General features: G+C 38.1%; 1 protein-coding gene across 2 annotated transcripts in view; it reads left to right on the forward strand.

Moving 5' to 3' along the window:
- Positions 1–2,089: 2,089 nt before the first annotated feature.
- nup160 (nucleoporin 160) overlaps positions 2,090–18,918 on the forward strand; it is a gene marked incomplete at its 5' end in the record, with an annotated part of 38,071 nt that continues 21,242 nt past the window's right edge. For both annotated transcript variants that reach the window (XM_080761412.1, XM_080761413.1), the window contains 4 exons: positions 2,090–2,180; positions 3,992–4,100; positions 4,528–4,738; positions 5,855–6,077. In XM_080761412.1, coding sequence (XP_080617538.1) covers positions 2,090–2,180; positions 3,992–4,100; positions 4,528–4,738; positions 5,855–6,077 — 634 coding nt within the window. The remainder of the gene's footprint in view (positions 2,181–3,991; positions 4,101–4,527; positions 4,739–5,854; positions 6,078–18,918) is intronic.

Consider the following 18,918-nt stretch of genomic DNA (forward strand, 5'->3'; position numbering starts at 1 on the left):
CACCCTCTTCTGCTCGGGGACCATCGGGACAATGTGACGCTGCTGGCGGCGCCTGGTGGCCTTCTGAGGTAGACCCACAGCCGTGCTGCTGCTGCTGGGTGGGGGGCTTCTTTGCACCGCATCCGTCGTCATCGCCGTCCGCTGCTGGGGGAGACCGCCCGGGACGATGTTGTACATGGTGGGGAACACCTGCAGAGGAAGCTGGCCGGTGGCCATCGCTTCCTGGAGAAGTGCTGAGCTGCTGCTGGTGGCCATCAACGTCCCGTGAGGAACACCCAAGCTGGGACTGTTGACGGCGGCCATCGGAGAAGGAGGAGGAAGGCTTGAGGAGCCTGCAGGGCTGGTTGCTGCCATCTGACGACGATGCTCAGCCGTGGCGGTGTCCAAGTCCATCATCGCCGCCGTGGTCTCCTCCTCCTCCTCCGGAGGAAGGATGACATCGGGGAAAAGCTCGAGTAACGAAGCCATTCTTTCGTCATCGTTCTCTCCTCCTGTGGCTGCTGGCGTCGTCATCATCACGCTACACCCACCGGTGGTGGTCGTCTGAGGACCAGCTGACGACCACCTGCCATGTGCGGTGGTGTGCGTCTGAGGACGGGGCGTGAGGAAGGGGTCCATCATGGGGTCCATCATTGTCCCCTGAGTAGGGCTGGAGTCGTCGGGGAGAAGCAGCCTGTCGTAGATGGCAGCGATAGACAGGTCTTCTAAATGGTCTCCTCCCGTGCCGGCCTGAAGAGGCCACGCGTTGTACCCGCTGGGTTGCAGCTGCTGCTGGCCATAATACTGCCAGTCCCAGCTGGGTGCGATTTCCCGCACCAGCGTCTCATCCAGGGTGGAGTAAGAGTAAGACACGGAGGGCCCTGTTGCAAGGACCTGATAGGGCTGATGGAGATGCCCAGCGGTCTGGAGCCTTGGATCAATGAGCATCTTGAATCTTCACTGATGTTTCCTTCAAAGTTCGCTGCCGCAATGAGTTGCTTTCGTCTGTCAGTGTGTCTCCCTTTGCACTGTGCTGGACGAAGTCAAAGGTGTAAATGAGGTGTTGAACTTGACGCATGACGAATTTAAGATGGAATTGGCCAATCACAGCGCAGGGTTCCATCAACAGTGGTACGGTTGCCACGGCGACGCCGATCTGCGCAACGTCATCCGCACGTCATTTTAAAAATGAAACTATACTCTGGTCCATAGCCCTAATGCCCTTTGCTGAAAGGCATTAGAGCTATATGGACCAGAGCTAAGCGACGCCGATCATCGCAGTTCGCAAACTTCGCGGTGTGAACGTGAACCTGAGCAGGGCAGCAGATCAGTCACATCTAAGATCTGCTATTTTCAGACGATTTTTTTGACGTGTGAAAACCTGGTGAAATGAGACATTCTGCATATGGTAGATTATGTCTATGATATGGTTATGGTACATTTTGATACCGATACTTTTGTAGCCTACTTTTACTCAATTGCATTTTGAATTCCGGATTTTTATATTGCAGTATACTTTAGTTTTACATTTGAGTATTAAAGTAAACTGAGCGTCCCTTACCAACTCGCCCCAACGAAAAGTGTTATTTTTTAACAGTTAGGCTAATTTAGTATCTGACTCTGACTCTCCCTGCTGAAATCTGAAACATGGAGACGGAGACAGTGTTTCATGCTGTCTAAACAAACTTAATTTTATTAAACACATTTCAACAAATGGAACCAAATGGACCACCACAGTCAGAGACTCAGAGTTAAATTGACATATGGTTTTACAATATAAATTGGGGGTCCCAGAGATAGAAATGCCATTAAATGGAGGTCCATAGACTAATGCATGTCGTCAAACTGGGGGGTCCTTGAAATGAAAACAGTTGAGAATCACTGCTAGAGTCAGTAAAAAATATTCTCTTATAGGGGGGGTGGGGTCTCTGGCATATCCTTTCAAATGGGGGTCAAATGCGGGCTAATTAGTGTCAAATTGGGGGTCCTTGACGTGAGAAAGTTTGGGAGAGAGGATTATTCGTCCTGCCTCTTTAACGGTTTGAAAGGCCGGTAACGCGCGGCTGCTCTATCCGTCATGATGTCAATCCCAAAAGTCAATGCGGCAAAGATGGCGGCGGTGTTGGAGCGGAGTTTCATAGAGATATGTGGATTTGAGAGGGAAACGCCACACCGGTTCCGAGAAATAACTGTAAACCTAGGTAAAGTGGTTTTCTGAACAACATTTACCACCAGCCCCGCGGCCTTGTTTTCCCGTGAGAAGGTTTTGCTTGTTTGTTTTGTTAGTCGAGGCAGTGAGGGTCGTGACACACACATGCGAGTTGAATGGGGCTAACATGCTAACATGCTAAATATCCCCTGGCTGTCTGTCAGGTTGTCACTCACTCGGGTGTCTCATTTGTTAGCTTTCGTTACATGTTTTCCCCTGTGTATTATTATTATTGTCATCATTATAGTGTGTCTGTGTGTGTATGTGATGCTGGTACCAGCCAGGCAGCCAACATGCTTTAGTTTAAGCTAGAACTTAAGGATGCAGCCAGGTCAATGAGGGCATGATTCCAGTGTCCAGTGAGCTAGGTGGCAGACTGGCACTGATTGCTTTTCACTAGCCCCTTACCTAGGGACTAAGGTTTTACCTGCTTGTCACTGAATCAAAGAGGAGATCACATCAGGGCAAGCACACTGTCAAAAGTGACGTTAAATTGTATTATTATGATTCCTCCTAGGTCAGGTTTAGGACTCAGTTTAACAAGGGACTGCCTTATCCTTATTATGTTTGGAAACAAGCCCTCATGAATTGAATACATATAGGACCACAATCGAAACAAGCCCTCAGGGCTTTTTGTGTTATCCCTTTAGCATTATTGTGTAGCTGGCTGTACCTTTGTACCTTTTACTATGGTGTTGTTATTGGATACTGGTAATAGATACTTTGACAATGTAAATGTTGTTATGGTCAAGAGTTGTCTATGTACTTTGCTATAAACGACGAGGTAATTTGAATACTAATCAACTGAGAAAAAAAGAGAGAAGAAAAACACCAAACCAGAACTATTAGTGGGCAGCAGATTAGCTGCTGTGACCCTCACCCATATTGGAATGCAAATGCAAGCTATTGTCTCATGGGGTGATGGGTCTGAGGGTAGCCCTGGTCCAATGACGCCTTGTGGAAGTACCTTCCACAGCCCAACGTAACCACTTACCGAAATAAAGCCTGCTAGACCTTGGTAAAAGTCTATTCTCGAACCTGGGAAGCGTCTCAGGTCCCCAGTTTCTCTCTAAAATGCACTATTTAATCATTAAATAAAATGAATCCAGCCAGATCGGCGCGGGTAAAACCCGGAAATAGTCCATATTAGAAGAAATGACTCTGCCCGGTAAATTCAGGGTACATTGCATTATTAAAATGACACAAAGTGCATTTTAGAGAGAAACTGGGGACCTGAGACGCTTCCCAGGTTCGAGAATAGACTTTTACCAAGGTCTAGCAGGCTTTATTTCGGTGAGTGGTTACGTCGTTTTGTTTATTTGCTGGTATTAGAAAAACCGCGCACGGGAGTGGAAATATGACCAGTCACCAGAGGGCTGTGGAAGATACTTCCACAAGGCGTCAGAGAGAGACACTCGCTGTAAGCATTGGACCAGGGCTAGGTCTGAGGGCACCATCACCTGTACTCGCCTAGCAGGAAGATGGAACAATCTCTTTGAAAAGTGTTTCTGATTGTTCAACCACAAAATGCAGTTGGAAAGTGGGATGAAAATGAAGCTAGTACAGCCCGACGCCTTGTTCCCACTCAATTTAAGCAAATAAAATAATATTGCTTGTCATTATTTCAATGTTGAAAGGGGTCACTAATTTTGTGCCTCCCTAAAATGTATCTTGCATGCCGTGTATCCTTGCTGTGTCATACACAACAACAAACTATTTACACCCATCAAACAATAACAGTTAGTTATCATGCACTTGTTTTGACTTGGGGTATGTGTTGATATTATTTTCTATTTTCCACAGGTCTCAATGCACTTCCCGGAGGTGTCAAGTTCCCAGACAGTGCAGGAGGTTTTCACTATGAAGAGAGTGGCAAACTGCTGTCTGTCACCAGCAACAGATTTGTGCATTGGTGAGAGTTTTGATTATGGCTAGTGTTGATGGCTCCAGTCAGTGCTGTATCTATTGGTGATGTTTAACATTTAGGCCTGACGTCGAAATGTAAAAAAAAAAAGTCTTCTAAATCCTGACAGTTTTCTGAAATACCTTATGTTTCTATATCAGTGGTGCTCAATATTTCATGTCAAGGACCCCCAATTATATGTAATTGGCCGCCGACCCCCATTTGAATTGTGTTGTTCCAATTCAAATTGGGGTTTTGCGAAAATGGCAGCATTAACCACAGGCAAATGTCCTTCAACTTAATGAGCTCCCACGCCATCTGTAACGCACCTGTCAACAACGATGTCCGCTGTCTGACGTGCCCACATCAACAAACAAACAACAAGCAGTGAGTGAAGCAGTTTTTGATCCCGGTTCTGTTTCCGCATCATCCTCAGGTCCACGTCAGGAGACACGGTGTGGCTGGTGGAGCAGTCCATGGACACAAACCTGCTGAACAACGCTGTGAAGGTGAAGTTCAGCCAGTGCACCGTGCTGCCCGGCGGCGTGTCCATCCAGGAGACGGCCAACAATGTCCTCGTCTTCATCGCCACCAACCAGACCGTCCACCGTCTGGTGCTGCCTCATCCCACACGCATGTATCGCAATGTGAGTTCCTGTCGGAGTAGGGTTTTTGTTTTGTTTTTGGCAGCAAATTTTGTTTAAAATTTTAGTCATTTGTCTTTTGAATAGTTTTCATTATGTTGTCACATTTTAGTCACCTGGAATGTCTTAGTGTTTAGTCTAGTTTTAGTTTTAGTTAGGCCTTTATGCCGTCGTAATGACTGATTTTACACGCGCTGCGACGTGTTGTGAGCTTGTAGATCGGCTATTTTTTTGCTTGCAACCAAGTGTAAAATGACTTATACTGGATCTCTTGTCCACTAGTCCCTTCCTAACATTTTAGTCTAGTTTTTATTTGCTCACGAAATTGTCAGTATATTTAGTCTTAGTTTTCATTTAGTTTCCATTTAGTTTTCCTCAGTGGAAAAAGGTAGTCGACGAACATTTTTCGTCTTCGTTTTTAGTCGACGAAATCAACACTGGTGTAGAGACTAGAGAGATCCCGAGAGGAGGGAATATTATTGGCCTCCAGTCCTGCCAGAATCAAACCAAAAAAAACTATATCTCTAAAAATAAAGTGTCTAATAATGGTGTGTCGTAGCTGTGCAGTATCAACAGCAAGTTGATAACTAGAAAAGTAGTTCCTGCTGAAACTGTGGGCTCGCTGAAAACCTGTAATGTGTTTTATGTATAATATATATACAGTAGATAATTCCCATATCCAGTGACTCCAGTCCAGGTTTGAATGTGTTGTTGTTATAGCAACGCTATATGCATTGTCATAGCAACCACAGATTGCACCTCTATAACATTGGTCCGGTTCCTAAAGCAACGCCCCACCGTTCCAACTATGGGATTGCAAATCATAGTGCAAACCAGTAAGATCTGACCCTTCCTCATGCAAGTTTGACTGCAAACACACACACACACACACACACACACACACACACACACACACACACACACACACACACACACACACACACACACACACACACAATTTTCTTCTACTCTCACGTTTTTTGAATCAAACATTTGTAGTTTTATGAGCAATAGTTGTGGCAATGGGGTCTGTCTTTGTCTGCGGCGGCCACAGCCAGCCTACCATCCTGTGGCACTAAAAGGCTAACATTCAACCTTCTTCTCTCCTCCACTAACTAGGAGCTGGTGACGGAGAGCCACATGCAGTCCATCTTCACAGACGTGGGCAAGCTGAGCCTCCAGGACCCGGCCCACAGCTTCGTCCTCCCCACCCAGGCCGGTCAGACGGGCAGTCCCAGCGCCGCCACGGCCTGGCTCAGTCACCAGGGAGACGCCCAGTACGCTCTGGCCTCGCCCGCCGGGGGCATCCTGGTCGTCACGCTGCCGCCCCATGACTTGCAGGGTAAGGGCCAATTCATACTCCTATTTTACCGCTGTAGTGCCGAAATGATTTCGGCTCGTCAGAAATTTTCAGTAGAACCAAAGAGCCGACTTTAGGACGGTACCCGCCCCACCGAATCTCAAATTATGTCACAATGTAGGCTCTACAGAGCCGAACCGACTTTTATTCGGCTCTAAAATAAGAGTGTATGAATCACGCCTAAGACTGAGACCCCCTTTCCACCGGTTGGGAACCGGTTCAGTTCAGAACCAGTTCTTAGTTCATGAGCCAGACCTCCAAAATTGGAACGTTAATTATGTGGGCAAAGTGGGCAAAACCAAACTTATATTAAATTCTTTATAGGATCAATATAAGTAAGTTAATATATGATAACCCTTCCACAGTAGTAGCCTTTGCATATATTCTTCTTTTCTTCTCAGTTTTTTTTCTCCAATATAATATTTTCCTATATAATGCTAATCCTAATTTGCGCTACGAGCTTGTAGCTATTTTTTAATACATAGTGTGAGTAGTCTTATATGATGTATGTTCGGTACCTTTTTTGGCCACTGGTGGCGCTAGTGAGCAATTAATGCATAATTTGCATAATTAATTATGCAAATTAGTAATTAAACATTCCATGAATTCCATAGATATAATTAGCATAATCATAAATCATAAAATATCCATAACCAATAAATATCATAAAATATAAATATCCATAAATATAATTAGCATATAATAGTTTATAATTAAATAATAATAAAAACTAATAATAGGTTATTTATAAAATGCATGATGTGTGTGTGATTAGCTGATCTCATCTCTCTCTCTCCCTGCTTCTCCTTGTGACATGCCTCCCCAAAAGCCAGCAGAGATGCTGACTCGAAGGTGTGAAAAACAAACAAATGTAAATTTGTTTGTTTGTCCCTGGGGGTGAGGTGGGGGGATGGGCTCCCAGTCTTTGTGGATTGCCATGGGCCAGACATGCAAATTAAATGAAGCGGGGGTGGGGTGGGGGGATGGGTTCTAACCAGGTGCCAGACATGCAAATTAGATAAACAAGGGGGGGATGGGCTCTAACCAGGTGCCAGGTGCGACATGCAAATTAAATGAAGAGCGGGGGTGGGTTGGGGGGATGGGCTCCCCCCTTTGTGGAATGCCAGGTGCCAGACATGCAAATTAGATAATCACAGAGGTGGGGGCTCCACTCTTTGAAGTGAATTGTATGCATAAATTAATCAAGTTAGTAATAACATTCCATGGATTCCTTAAATTCCCTACATACATTGACAGTGGGATGGGTGATTCCACCTAGTGGTCAATCTCTATATATAAATATTTACACTGCAATACCTACTATGCCCTGATGTGATCTCAGTCATCTAGGGCAATGTTTTTCAATCAATAGTCTGGGGACCACCAATGGTCCTTGAATGTAATTCTTGTGAAAAATCAATGATACCCCCCCTAGTGTTCAATCTCTATATAAATATTTACACTGCAATACCATTTATGCCCTGATGTGATCTCAGTCATCTAGGGAAATGTTTTTCAATCATTGGTCTGGGGACCACCAGTGGTCCTTGAATGTAATTCTTGGGTAAGTCAAGGATATCCCCCCTAGTGGTCAATTTCTATATACATATTTACAACTGCAATACCATTTATGCCCTGATTTCAGTCACATAGTCTTCAAGCATTGGTCCGGGGGCTACCGATGGTCTTTGAGAGGGTTCAGGTGACCCTCCCCCCAGCTAAATCATGGAGAGTTGGTAACCAAATAGTCTCCTTATAGATCTTTAACTCTATACTTTTCAATTTTTTGTGTTTTTGAATTTTTATGTTTCATGGTGTCCTAAGGTGTATGGTTTATTGTCTGTCTTGTATTATTTTTGGTGTTTTGTGTTGTGTCTTTGAATATTGTATGCTTCATGTGGTACTAATGTGTTGGGGTTATTGTCTGTCTTGTATTATTTTTGGTGTTTTGTGTTGTGACTTTGAATTTTTATGGTTCATGTTGTCCTAATGGGGTTGGGTATTGTAAATCTTGTATTATTTTTTGTGTTTTGTGTTGTGTCTTTGAATTTTGCATGCTTCATGTGGTACTAGGTGTTTGGGTTATTGTCTGTCTTGTATTATTTTTGGGGTTTTGTGTTGGGATCTTTGAATTTTTTATGTTTCATGTTGTCCAAATGGGGTTGGGTATTGTAAATCTTGTATTATTTTTGGTGTTTTGGGTTGTGTCTTTGAATTTTGCATGCTTCATGTGGTACTAGGTGTTTGGGTTATTGTCTGTCTTGTATTATTTTTGGTGTTTTGTGTTGGGATCTTTGAATTTTTTATGTTTCATGTTGTCCAAATGGGTTGGGTATTGTAAATCTTGTATTGTTTTTGGTGTTTTGTGTTGGGATCTTTGAATTTTTTATGTTTCATGTTGTCCAAATGGGGTTGGGTATTGTAAATCTTGTATTATTTTTGGTGTTTTGGGTTGTGTCTTTGAATTTTGCATGCTTCATGTGGTACTAGGTGTTTGGGTTATTGTCTGTCTTGTATTATTTTTGGTGTTTTGTGTTGGGATCTTTGAATTTTTTATGTTTCATGTTGTCCAAATGGGTTGGGTATTGTAAATCTTGTATTATTTTCTGTGTTTTTGTGTTGTGTCTTTGAATTTTGTATGCTTCATGTGGTACTAGGTGTTTGGGTTATTGTCTGTCTTGTATTATTTTTGGTGTTTTGTGTTGGGATCTTTGAATTTTTTATGTTTCATGTTGTCCAAATGGGGTTGGGGATTGTAAATCTTGTATTATTTTTGGTGTTTTGTGTTGTGTCTTTGAATTTTGTATGCTTCATGTGGTACTAGGTGTTTGGGTTATTGTCTGTCTTGTATTATTTTTGGTGTTTTGTGTTGTGTCTTTGAATTTTGCATGCTTCATGTGGTACTAGGTGTTTGGGTTATTGTCTGTCTTGTATTATTTTTGGTGTTTTGTGCTGGGATCTTTGAATTTTTTATGTTTCATGTTGTCCAAATGGGGTTGGGTATTGTAAATCTTGTATTATTTTTTGTGTTTTGTGTTGTGTCTTTGAATTTTGCATGCTTCATGTGGTACTAGGTGTTTGGGTTATTGTCTGTCTTGTATTATTTTTGGTGTTTTGTGCTGGGATCTTTGAATTTTTTATGTTTCATGTTGTCCAAATGGGGTTGGGTATTGTAAATCTTGTATTATTTTTTGTGTTTTGTGTTGTGTCTTTGAATTTTGCATGCTTCATGTGGTACTAGGTGTTTGGGTTATTGTCTGTCTTGTATTATTTTTGGTGTTTTGTGTTGGGATCTTTGAATTTTTTATGTTTCATGTTGTCCAAATGGGGTTGGGTATTGTAAATCTTGTATTATTTTTGGTGTTTTGGGTTGTGTCTTTGAATTTTGCATGCTTCATGTGGTACTAGGTGTTTGGGTTATTGTCTGTCTTGTATTATTTTTGGTGTTTTGTGTTGGGGATCTTTGAATTTTTTATGTTTCATGTTGTCCAAATGGGGTTGGGTATTGTAAATCTTGTATTATTTTTGGTGTTTTGGGTTGTGTCTTTGAATTTTGCATGCTTCATGTGGTACTATGTGTTTGGGTTATTGTCTGTCTTGTATTATTTTTGGTGTTTTGTGTTGGGATCTTTGAATTTTTTATGTTTCATGTTGTCCAAATGGGGTTGGGTATTGTAAATCTTGTATTATTTTTTGTGTTTTGTGTTGTGTCTTTGAATTTTGCATGCTTCATGTGGTACTAGGTGTTTGGGTTATTGTCTGTCTTGTATTATTTTTGGTGTTTTGTGTTGGGATCTTTGAATTTTTTATGTTTCATGTTGTCCAAATGGGGTTGGGTATTGTAAATCTTGTATTATTTTTGGTGTTTTGGGTTGTGTCTTTGGATTTTGCATGCTTCATGTGGTACTAGGTGTTTGGGTTATTGTCTGTCTTGTATTATTTTTGGTGTTTTGTGTTGGGATCTTTGAATTTTTTATGTTTCATGTTGTCCAAATGGGGTGGGGTATTGTAAATCTTGTATTATTTTTGGTGTTTTGTGTTGGGATCTTTGAATTTTTTATGTTTCATGTTGTCCAAATGGGGTGGGGTATTGTAAATCTTGTATTATTTTTGGTGTTTTGGGTTGTGTCTTTGAATTTTGCATGCTTCATGTGGTACTAGGTGTTTGGGTTATTGTCTGTCTTGTATTATTTTTGGTGTTTTGTGTTGGGATCTTTGAATTTTTTATGTTTCATGTTGTCCAAATGGGGTTGGGTATTGTAAATCTTGTATTATTTTTGGTGTTTTGTGTTGTGTCTTTGAATTTTGCATGCTTCATGTGGTACTAGGTGTTTGGGTTATTGTCTGTCTTGTATTATTTTTGGTGTTTTGTGTTGGGATCTTTGAATTTTTTATGTTTCATGTTGTCCAAATGGGGTTGGGTATTGTAAATCTTGTATTATTTTTTGTGGTTTGTGTTGTGTCTTTGAATTTTGCATGCTTCATGTGGTACTAGGTGTTTGGGTTATTGTCTGTCTTGTATTATTTTTGGTGTTTTATGCTGGGATCTTTGAATTTTTTATGTTTCATGTTGTCCAAATGGGGTTGGGTATTGTAAATCTTGTATTATTTTTTGTGTTTTGTGTTGTGTCTTTGAATTTTGCATGCTTCATGTGGTACTAGGTGTTTGGGTTATTGTCTGTCTTGTATTATTTTTGGTGTTTTGTGTTGGGATCTTTGAATTTTTTATGTTTCATGTTGTCCAAATGGGGTTGGGTATTGTAAATCTTGTATTATTTTTTGTGTTTTGTGTTGTGTCTTTGAATTTTGCATGCTTCATGTGGTACTAGGTGTTTGGGTTATTGTCTGTCTTGTATTATTTTTGGTGTTTTGTGTTGGGATCTTTGAATTTTTTATGTTTCATGTTGTCCAAATGGGGTTGGGTATTGTAAATCTTGTATTATTTATGGTGTTTTGGGTTGTGTCTTTGAATTTTGCATGCTTCATGTGGTACTAGGTGTTTGGGTTATTGTCTGTCTTGTATTATTTTTGGTGTTTTGTGTTGGGATCTTTGAATTTTTTATGTTTCATGTTGTCCAAATGGGGTTGGGTATTGTAAATCTTGTATTATTTTTGGTGTTTTGGGTTGTGTCTTTGAATTTTGCATGCTTCATGTGGTACTAGGTGTTTGGGTTATTGTCTGTCTTGTATTATTTTTGGTGTTTTGTGTTGGGATCTTTGAATTTTTTATGTTTCATGTTGTCCAAATGGGGTTGGGTATTGTAAATCTTGTATTATTTTTGGTGTTTTGGGTTGTGTCTTTGAATTTTGCATGCTTCATGTGGTACTAGGTGTTTGGGTTATTGTCTGTCTTGTATTATTTTTGGTGTTTTGTGTTGGGATCTTTGAATTTTTTATGTTTCATGTTGTCCAAATGGGGTTGGGTATTGTAAATCTTGTATTATTTTTGGTGTTTTGGGTTGTGTCTTTGAATTTTGCATGCTTCATGTGGTACTAGGTGTTGGGGTTATTGTCTGTCTTGTATTATTTTTGGTGTTTTGTGTTGGGATCTTTGAATTTTTTATGTTTCATGTTGTCCAAATGGGGTTGGGTATTGTAAATCTTGTATTATTTTTGGTGTTTTGGGTTGTGTCTTTGAATTTTGCATGCTTCATGTGGTACTAGGTGTATGGGTTATTGTCTGTCTTGTATTATTTTTGGTGTTTTGTGTTGGGATCTTTGAATTTTTTATGTTTCATGTTGTCCAAATGGGGTTGGGTATTGTAAATCTTGTATTATTTTTGGTGTTTTGGGTTGTGTCTTTGAATTTTGCATGCTTCATGTGGTACTAGGTGTTTGGATTATTGTCTGTCTTGTATTATTTTTGGTGTTTTGTGTTGGGATCTTTGAATTTTTTATGTTTCATGTTGTCCAAATGGGGTTGGGTATTGTAAATCTTGTATTATTTTTGGTGTTTTGGGTTGTGTCTTTGAATTTTGCATGCTTCATGTGGTACTAGGTGTTGGGGTTATTGTCTGTCTTGTATTATTTTTGGTGTTTTGTGTTGGGATCTTTGAATTTTTTATGTTTCATGTTGTCCAAATGGGGTTGGGTATTGTAAATCTTGTATTATTTTTGGTGTTTTGTGTTGTGTCTTTGAATTTTGCATGCTTCATGTGGTACTAGGTGTTTGGGTTATTGTCTGTCTTGTATTATTTTTGGTGTTTTGTGTTGGGATCTTTGAATTTTTTATGTTTCATGTTGTCCAAATGGGGTTGGGTATTGTAAATCTTGTATTATTTTTGGTGTTTTGGGTTGTGTCTTTGAATTTTGCATGCTTCATGTGGTACTAGGTGTTTGGGTTATTGTCTGTCTTGTATTATTTTTGGTGTTTTGTGTTGGGATCTTTGAATTTTTTATGTTTCATGTTGTCCAAATGGGTTGGGTATTGTAAATCTTGTATTATTTTTTGTGTTTTGTGTTGTGTCTTTGAATTTTGCATGCTTCATGTGGTACTAGGTGTTTGGGTTATTGTCTGTCTTGTATTATTTTTGGTGTTTTGTGTTGGGATCTTTGAATTTTTTATGTTTCATGTTGTCCAAATGGGGTTGGGTATTGTAAATCTTGTATTATTTTTGGTGTTTTGGGTTGTGTCTTTGAATTGTGCATGCTTCATGTGGTACTAGGTGTTTGGGTTATTGTCTGTCTTGTATTATTTTTGGTGTTTTGTGTTGGGATCTTTGAATTTTTTATGTTTCATGTTGTCCAAATGGGTTGGGTATTGTAAATCTTGTATTATTTTCTGTGTTTTGTGTTGTGGCTTTGAATTTTGCATGCTTCATGTGGTACTAGGTGTTTGGGTTATTGTCTGTCTTGTATTATTTTTGGTGTTTTGTGTTGGGATCTTTGAATTTTTTATGTTTCATGTTGTCCAAATGGGGTTGGGTATTGTAAATCTTGTATTATTTTTGGTGTTTTGGGTTGTGTCTTTGAATTTTGCATGCTTCATGTGGTACTAGGTGTTTGGGTTATTGTCTGTCTTGTATTATTTTTGGTGTTTTGTGTTGGGATCTTTGAATTCTTTATGTTTCATGTTGTCCAAATGGGGTTGGGTATTGTAAATCTTGTATTATTTTTGGTGTTTTGGGTTGTGTCTTTGAATTTTGCATGCTTCATGTGGTACTAGGTGTTTGGGTTATTGTCTGTCTTGTATTATTTTTGGTGTTTTGTGTTGGGATCTTTGAATTTTTTATGTTTCATGTTGTCCAAATGGGTTGGGTATTGTAAATCTTGTATTATTTTTTGTGTTTTGTGTTGTGTCTTTGAATTTTGCATGCTTCATGTGGTACTAGGTGTTTGGGTTATTGTCTGTCTTGTATTATTTTTGGTGTTTTGTGTTGGGATCTTTGAATTTTTTATGTTTCATGTTGTCCAAATGGGGTTGGGTATTGTAAATCTTGTATTATTTTTGGTGTTTTGGGTTGTGTCTTTGAATTTTGTATGCTACATATGGTACTATGTGTTTGGGTTATTGTCTGTCTTGTATTATTTTTGGTGTTTTGTGTTGTGTCTTTGAATTTTGTATGTTTCATGTGGTACTTCAAAATATTATATTAATACAAACAGGCGGCCTGTTGTATTAATATAATATTTTGAAGTACCACATGAAACATACAAAATTAAACAGACACAACACAAAACACCAAAAATAATACAAGACAGACAATAACCCAAACACATAGTACCATATGTAGCATACAAAATTCAAAGACACAACCCAAAACACCAAAAATAATACAAGATTTACAATACCCAACCCCATTTGGACAACATGAAACATAAAAAATTCAAAGATCCCAACACAAAACACCAAAAATAATACAAGACAGACAATAACCCAAACACCTAGTACCACATGAAGCATGCAAAATTCAAAGACACAACACAAAACACAAAAAATAATACAAGATTTACAATACCCAACCCATTTGGACAACATGAAACATAAAAAATTCAAAGATCCCAACACAAAACACCAAAAATAATACAAGACAGACAATAACCCAAACACCTAGTACCACATGAAGCATGCAAAATTCAAAGACACAACCCAAAACACCAAAAATAATACAAGATTTACAATACCCAACCCCATTTGGACAACATGAAACATAAAGAATTCAAAGATCCCAACACAAAACACCAAAAATAATACAAGACAGACAATAACCCAAACACCTAGTACCACATGAAGCATGCAAAATTCAAAGACACAACCCAAAACACCAAAAATAATACAAGATTTACAATACCCAACCCCATTTGGACAACATGAAACATAAAAAATTCAAAGATCCCAACACAAAACACCAAAAATAATACAAGACAGACAATAACCCAAACACCTAGTACCACATGAAGCATGCAAAATTCAAAGCCACAACACAAAACACAGAAAATAATACAAGATTTACAATACCCAACCCATTTGGACAACATGAAACATAAAAAATTCAAAGATCCCAACACAAAACACCAAAAATAATACAAGACAGACAATAACCCAAACACCTAGTACCACATGAAGCATGCAAAATTCAAAGACACAACCCAAAACACCAAAAATAATACAAGATTTACAATACCCAACCCCATTTGGACAACATGAAACATAAAAAATTCAAAGATCCCAACACAAAACACCAAAAATAATACAAGACAGACAATAACCCAAACACCTAGTACCACATGAAGCATGCAAAATTCAAAGACACAACACAAAACACAAAAAATAATACAAGATTTACAATACCCAACCCATTTGGACAACATGAAACATAAAAAATTCAAAGATCCCAACACAAAACACCAAAAATAATACAAGACAGACAATAACCCAAACACCTAGTACCACATGAAGCATGCAAAATTCAAAGACACAACCCAAAACACCAAAAATAATACAAGATTTACAATACCCAACCCCATTTGGACAACATGAAACATAAAAAATTCAAAGATCCCAACACAAAACACCAAAAATAATACAAGACAGACAATAACCCAAACACCTAGTACCACATGAAGCATGCAAAATTCAAAGACACAACACAAAACACCAAAAATAATACAAGATTTACAATACCCAACCCCATTTGGACAACATGAAACATAAAAAATTCAAAGATCCCAACACAAAACACCAAAAATAATACAAGACAGACAATAACCCCAACACCTAGTACCACATGAAGCATGCAAAATTCAAAGACACAACCCAAAACACCAAAAATAATACAAGATTTACAATACCCAACCCCATTTGGACAACATGAAACATAAAAAATTCAAAGATCCCAACACAAAACACCAAAAATAATACAAGACAGACAATAATCCAAACACCTAGTACCACATGAAGCATGCAAAATTCAAAGACACAACCCAAAACACCAAAAATAATACAAGATTTACAATACCCAACCCCATTTGGACAACATGAAACATAAAAAATTCAAAGATCCCAACACAAAACACCAAAAATAATACAAGACAGACAATAACCCATACACCTAGTACCACATGAAGCATGCAAAATTCAAAGACACAACCCAAAACACCAAAAATAATACAAGATTTACAATACCCAACCCCATTTGGACAACATGAAACATAAAAAATTCAAAGATCCCAACACAAAACACCAAAAATAATACAAGACAGACAATAACCCCAACACCTAGTACCACATGAAGCATGCAAAATTCAAAGACACAACCCAAAACACCAAAAATAATACAAGATTTACAATACCCAACCCCATTTGGACAACATGAAACATAAAAAATTCAAAGATCCCAACACAAAACACCAAAAATAATACAAGACAGACAATAACCCAAACACCTAGTACCACATGAAGCATGCAAAATTCAAAGACACAACCCAAAACACCAAAAATAATACAAGATTTACAATACCCAACCCCATTTGGACAACATGAAACATAAAAAAATTCAAAGATCCCAACACAAAACACCAAAAATAATACAAGACAGACAATAACCCAAACACCTAGTACCACATGAAGCATGCAAAATTCAAAGACACAACCCAAAACACCAAAAATAATACAAGATTTACAATACCCAACCCCATTTGGACAACATGAAACATAAAAAATTCAAAGATCCCAACACAAAACACCAAAAATAATACAAGACAGACAATAACCCAAACACCTAGTACCACATGAAGCATGCAAAATTCAAAGACACAACCCAAAACACCATAAATAATACAAGATTTACAATACCCAACCCCATTTGGACAACATGAAACATAAAAAATTCAAAGATCCCAACACAAAACACCAAAAATAATACAAGACAGACAATAACCCAAACACCTAGTACCACATGAAGCATGCAAAATTCAAAGACACAACACAAAACACAAAAAATAATACAAGATTTACAATACCCAACCCCATTTGGACAACATGAAACATAAAAAATTCAAAGATCCCAACACAAAACACCAAAAATAATACAAGACAGACAATAACCCAAACACCTAGTACCACATGAAGCATGCAAAATTCAAAGACACAACACAAAACACAAAAAATAATACAAGATTTACAATACCCAACCCCATTTGGACAACATGAAACATAAAAAATTCAAAGATCCCAGCATAAAACACCAAAAATAATACAAGACAGACAATAACCCAAACACCTAGTACCACATGAAGCATGCAAAATTCAAAGACACAACACAAAACACAAAAAATAATACAAGATTTACAATACCCAACCCCATTTGGACAACATGAAACATAAAAAATTCAAAGATCCCAACACAAAACACCAAAAATAATACAAGACAGACAATAACCCAAACACCTAGTACCACATGAAGCATGCAAAATTCAAAGACACAACACAAAACACCAAAAATAATACAAGATTTACAATACCCAACCCCATTTGGACAACATGAAACATAAAAAATTCAAAGATCCCAACACAAAACACCAAAAATAATACAAGACAGACAATAACCCAAACACCTAGTACCACATGAAGCATGCAAAATTCAAAGACACAACCCAAAACACCAAAAATAATACAAGATTTACAATACCCCACCCCATTTGGACAACATGAAACATAAAAAATTCAAAGATCCCAACACAAAACACCAAAAATAATACAAGATTTACAATACCCCACCCCATTTGGACAACATGAAACATAAAAAATTCAAAGATCCCAACACAAAACACCAAAAATAATACAAGACAGACAATAACCCAAACACCTAGTACCACATGAAGCATGCAAAATCCAAAGACACAACCCAAAACACCAAAAATAATACAAGATTTACAATACCCAACCCCATTTGGACAACATGAAACATAAAAAATTCAAAGATCCCAACACAAAACACCAAAAATAATACAAGACAGACAATAACCCAAACACCTAGTACCACATGAAGCATGCAAAATTCAAAGACACAACACAAAACACAAAAAATAATACAAGATTTACAATACCCAACCCCATTTGGACAACATGAAACATAAAAAATTCAAAGATCCCAACACAAAACACCAAAAATAATACAAGACAGACAATAACCCAAACACATAGTACCACATGAAGCATGCAAAATTCAAAGACACAACCCAAAACACCAAAAATAATACAAGATTTACAATACCCAACCCCATTTGGACAACATGAAACATAAAAAATTCAAAGATCCCCAACACAAAACACCAAAAATAATACAAGACAGACAATAACCCAAACACCTAGTACCACATGAAGCATGCAAAATTCAAAGACACAACCCAAAACACCAAAAATAATACAAGATTTACAATACCCAACCCCATTTGGACAACATGAAACATAAAAAATTCAAAGATCCCAACACAAAACACCAAAAATAATACAAGACAGACAATAACCCAAACACCTAGTACCACATGAAGCATGCAAAATTCAAAGACACAACACAAAACACAAAAAATAATACAAGATTTACAATACCCAACCCCATTTGGACAACATGAAACATAAAAAATTCAAAGATCCCAGCACAAAACACCAAAAATAATACAAGACAGACAATAACCCAAACACCTAGTACCACATGAAGCATGCAAAATTCAAAGACACAACACAAAACACAAAAAATAATACAAGATTTACAATACCCAACCCCATTTGGACAACATGAAACATAAAAAATTCAAAGATCCCAGCACAAAACACCAAAAATAATACAAGACAGACAATAACCCAAACACCTAGTACCACATGAAGCATGCAAAATTCAAAGACACAACACAAAACACCAAAAATAATACAAGACAGACAATAACCCAAACACCTAGTACCACATGAAGCATACAAAATTCAAAGACACAACACAAAACACCAAAAATAATACAAGATTTACAATCCCCAACCCCATTTGGACAACATGAAACATAAAAAATTCAAAGATCCCAACACAAAACACCAAAAATAATACAAGACAGACAATAACCCAAACACCTAGTACCACATGAAGCATACAAAATTCAAAGACACAACACAAAAACACAGAAAATAATACAAGATTTACAATACCCAACCCATTTGGACAACATGAAACATAAAAAATTCAAAGATCCCAACACAAAACACCAAAAATAATACAAGACAGACAATAACCCAAACACCTAGTACCACATGAAGCATGCAAAATTCAAAGACACAACCCAAAACACCAAAAATAATACAAGATTTACAATACCCAACCCCATTTGGACAACATGA

The sequence above is a fragment of the Protomyctophum bolini genome, assembly GCF_963924005.1.
Source record: "Protomyctophum bolini genome assembly, chromosome: 4".
NCBI lineage: Eukaryota > Metazoa > Chordata > Actinopteri > Myctophiformes > Myctophidae > Protomyctophum > Protomyctophum bolini.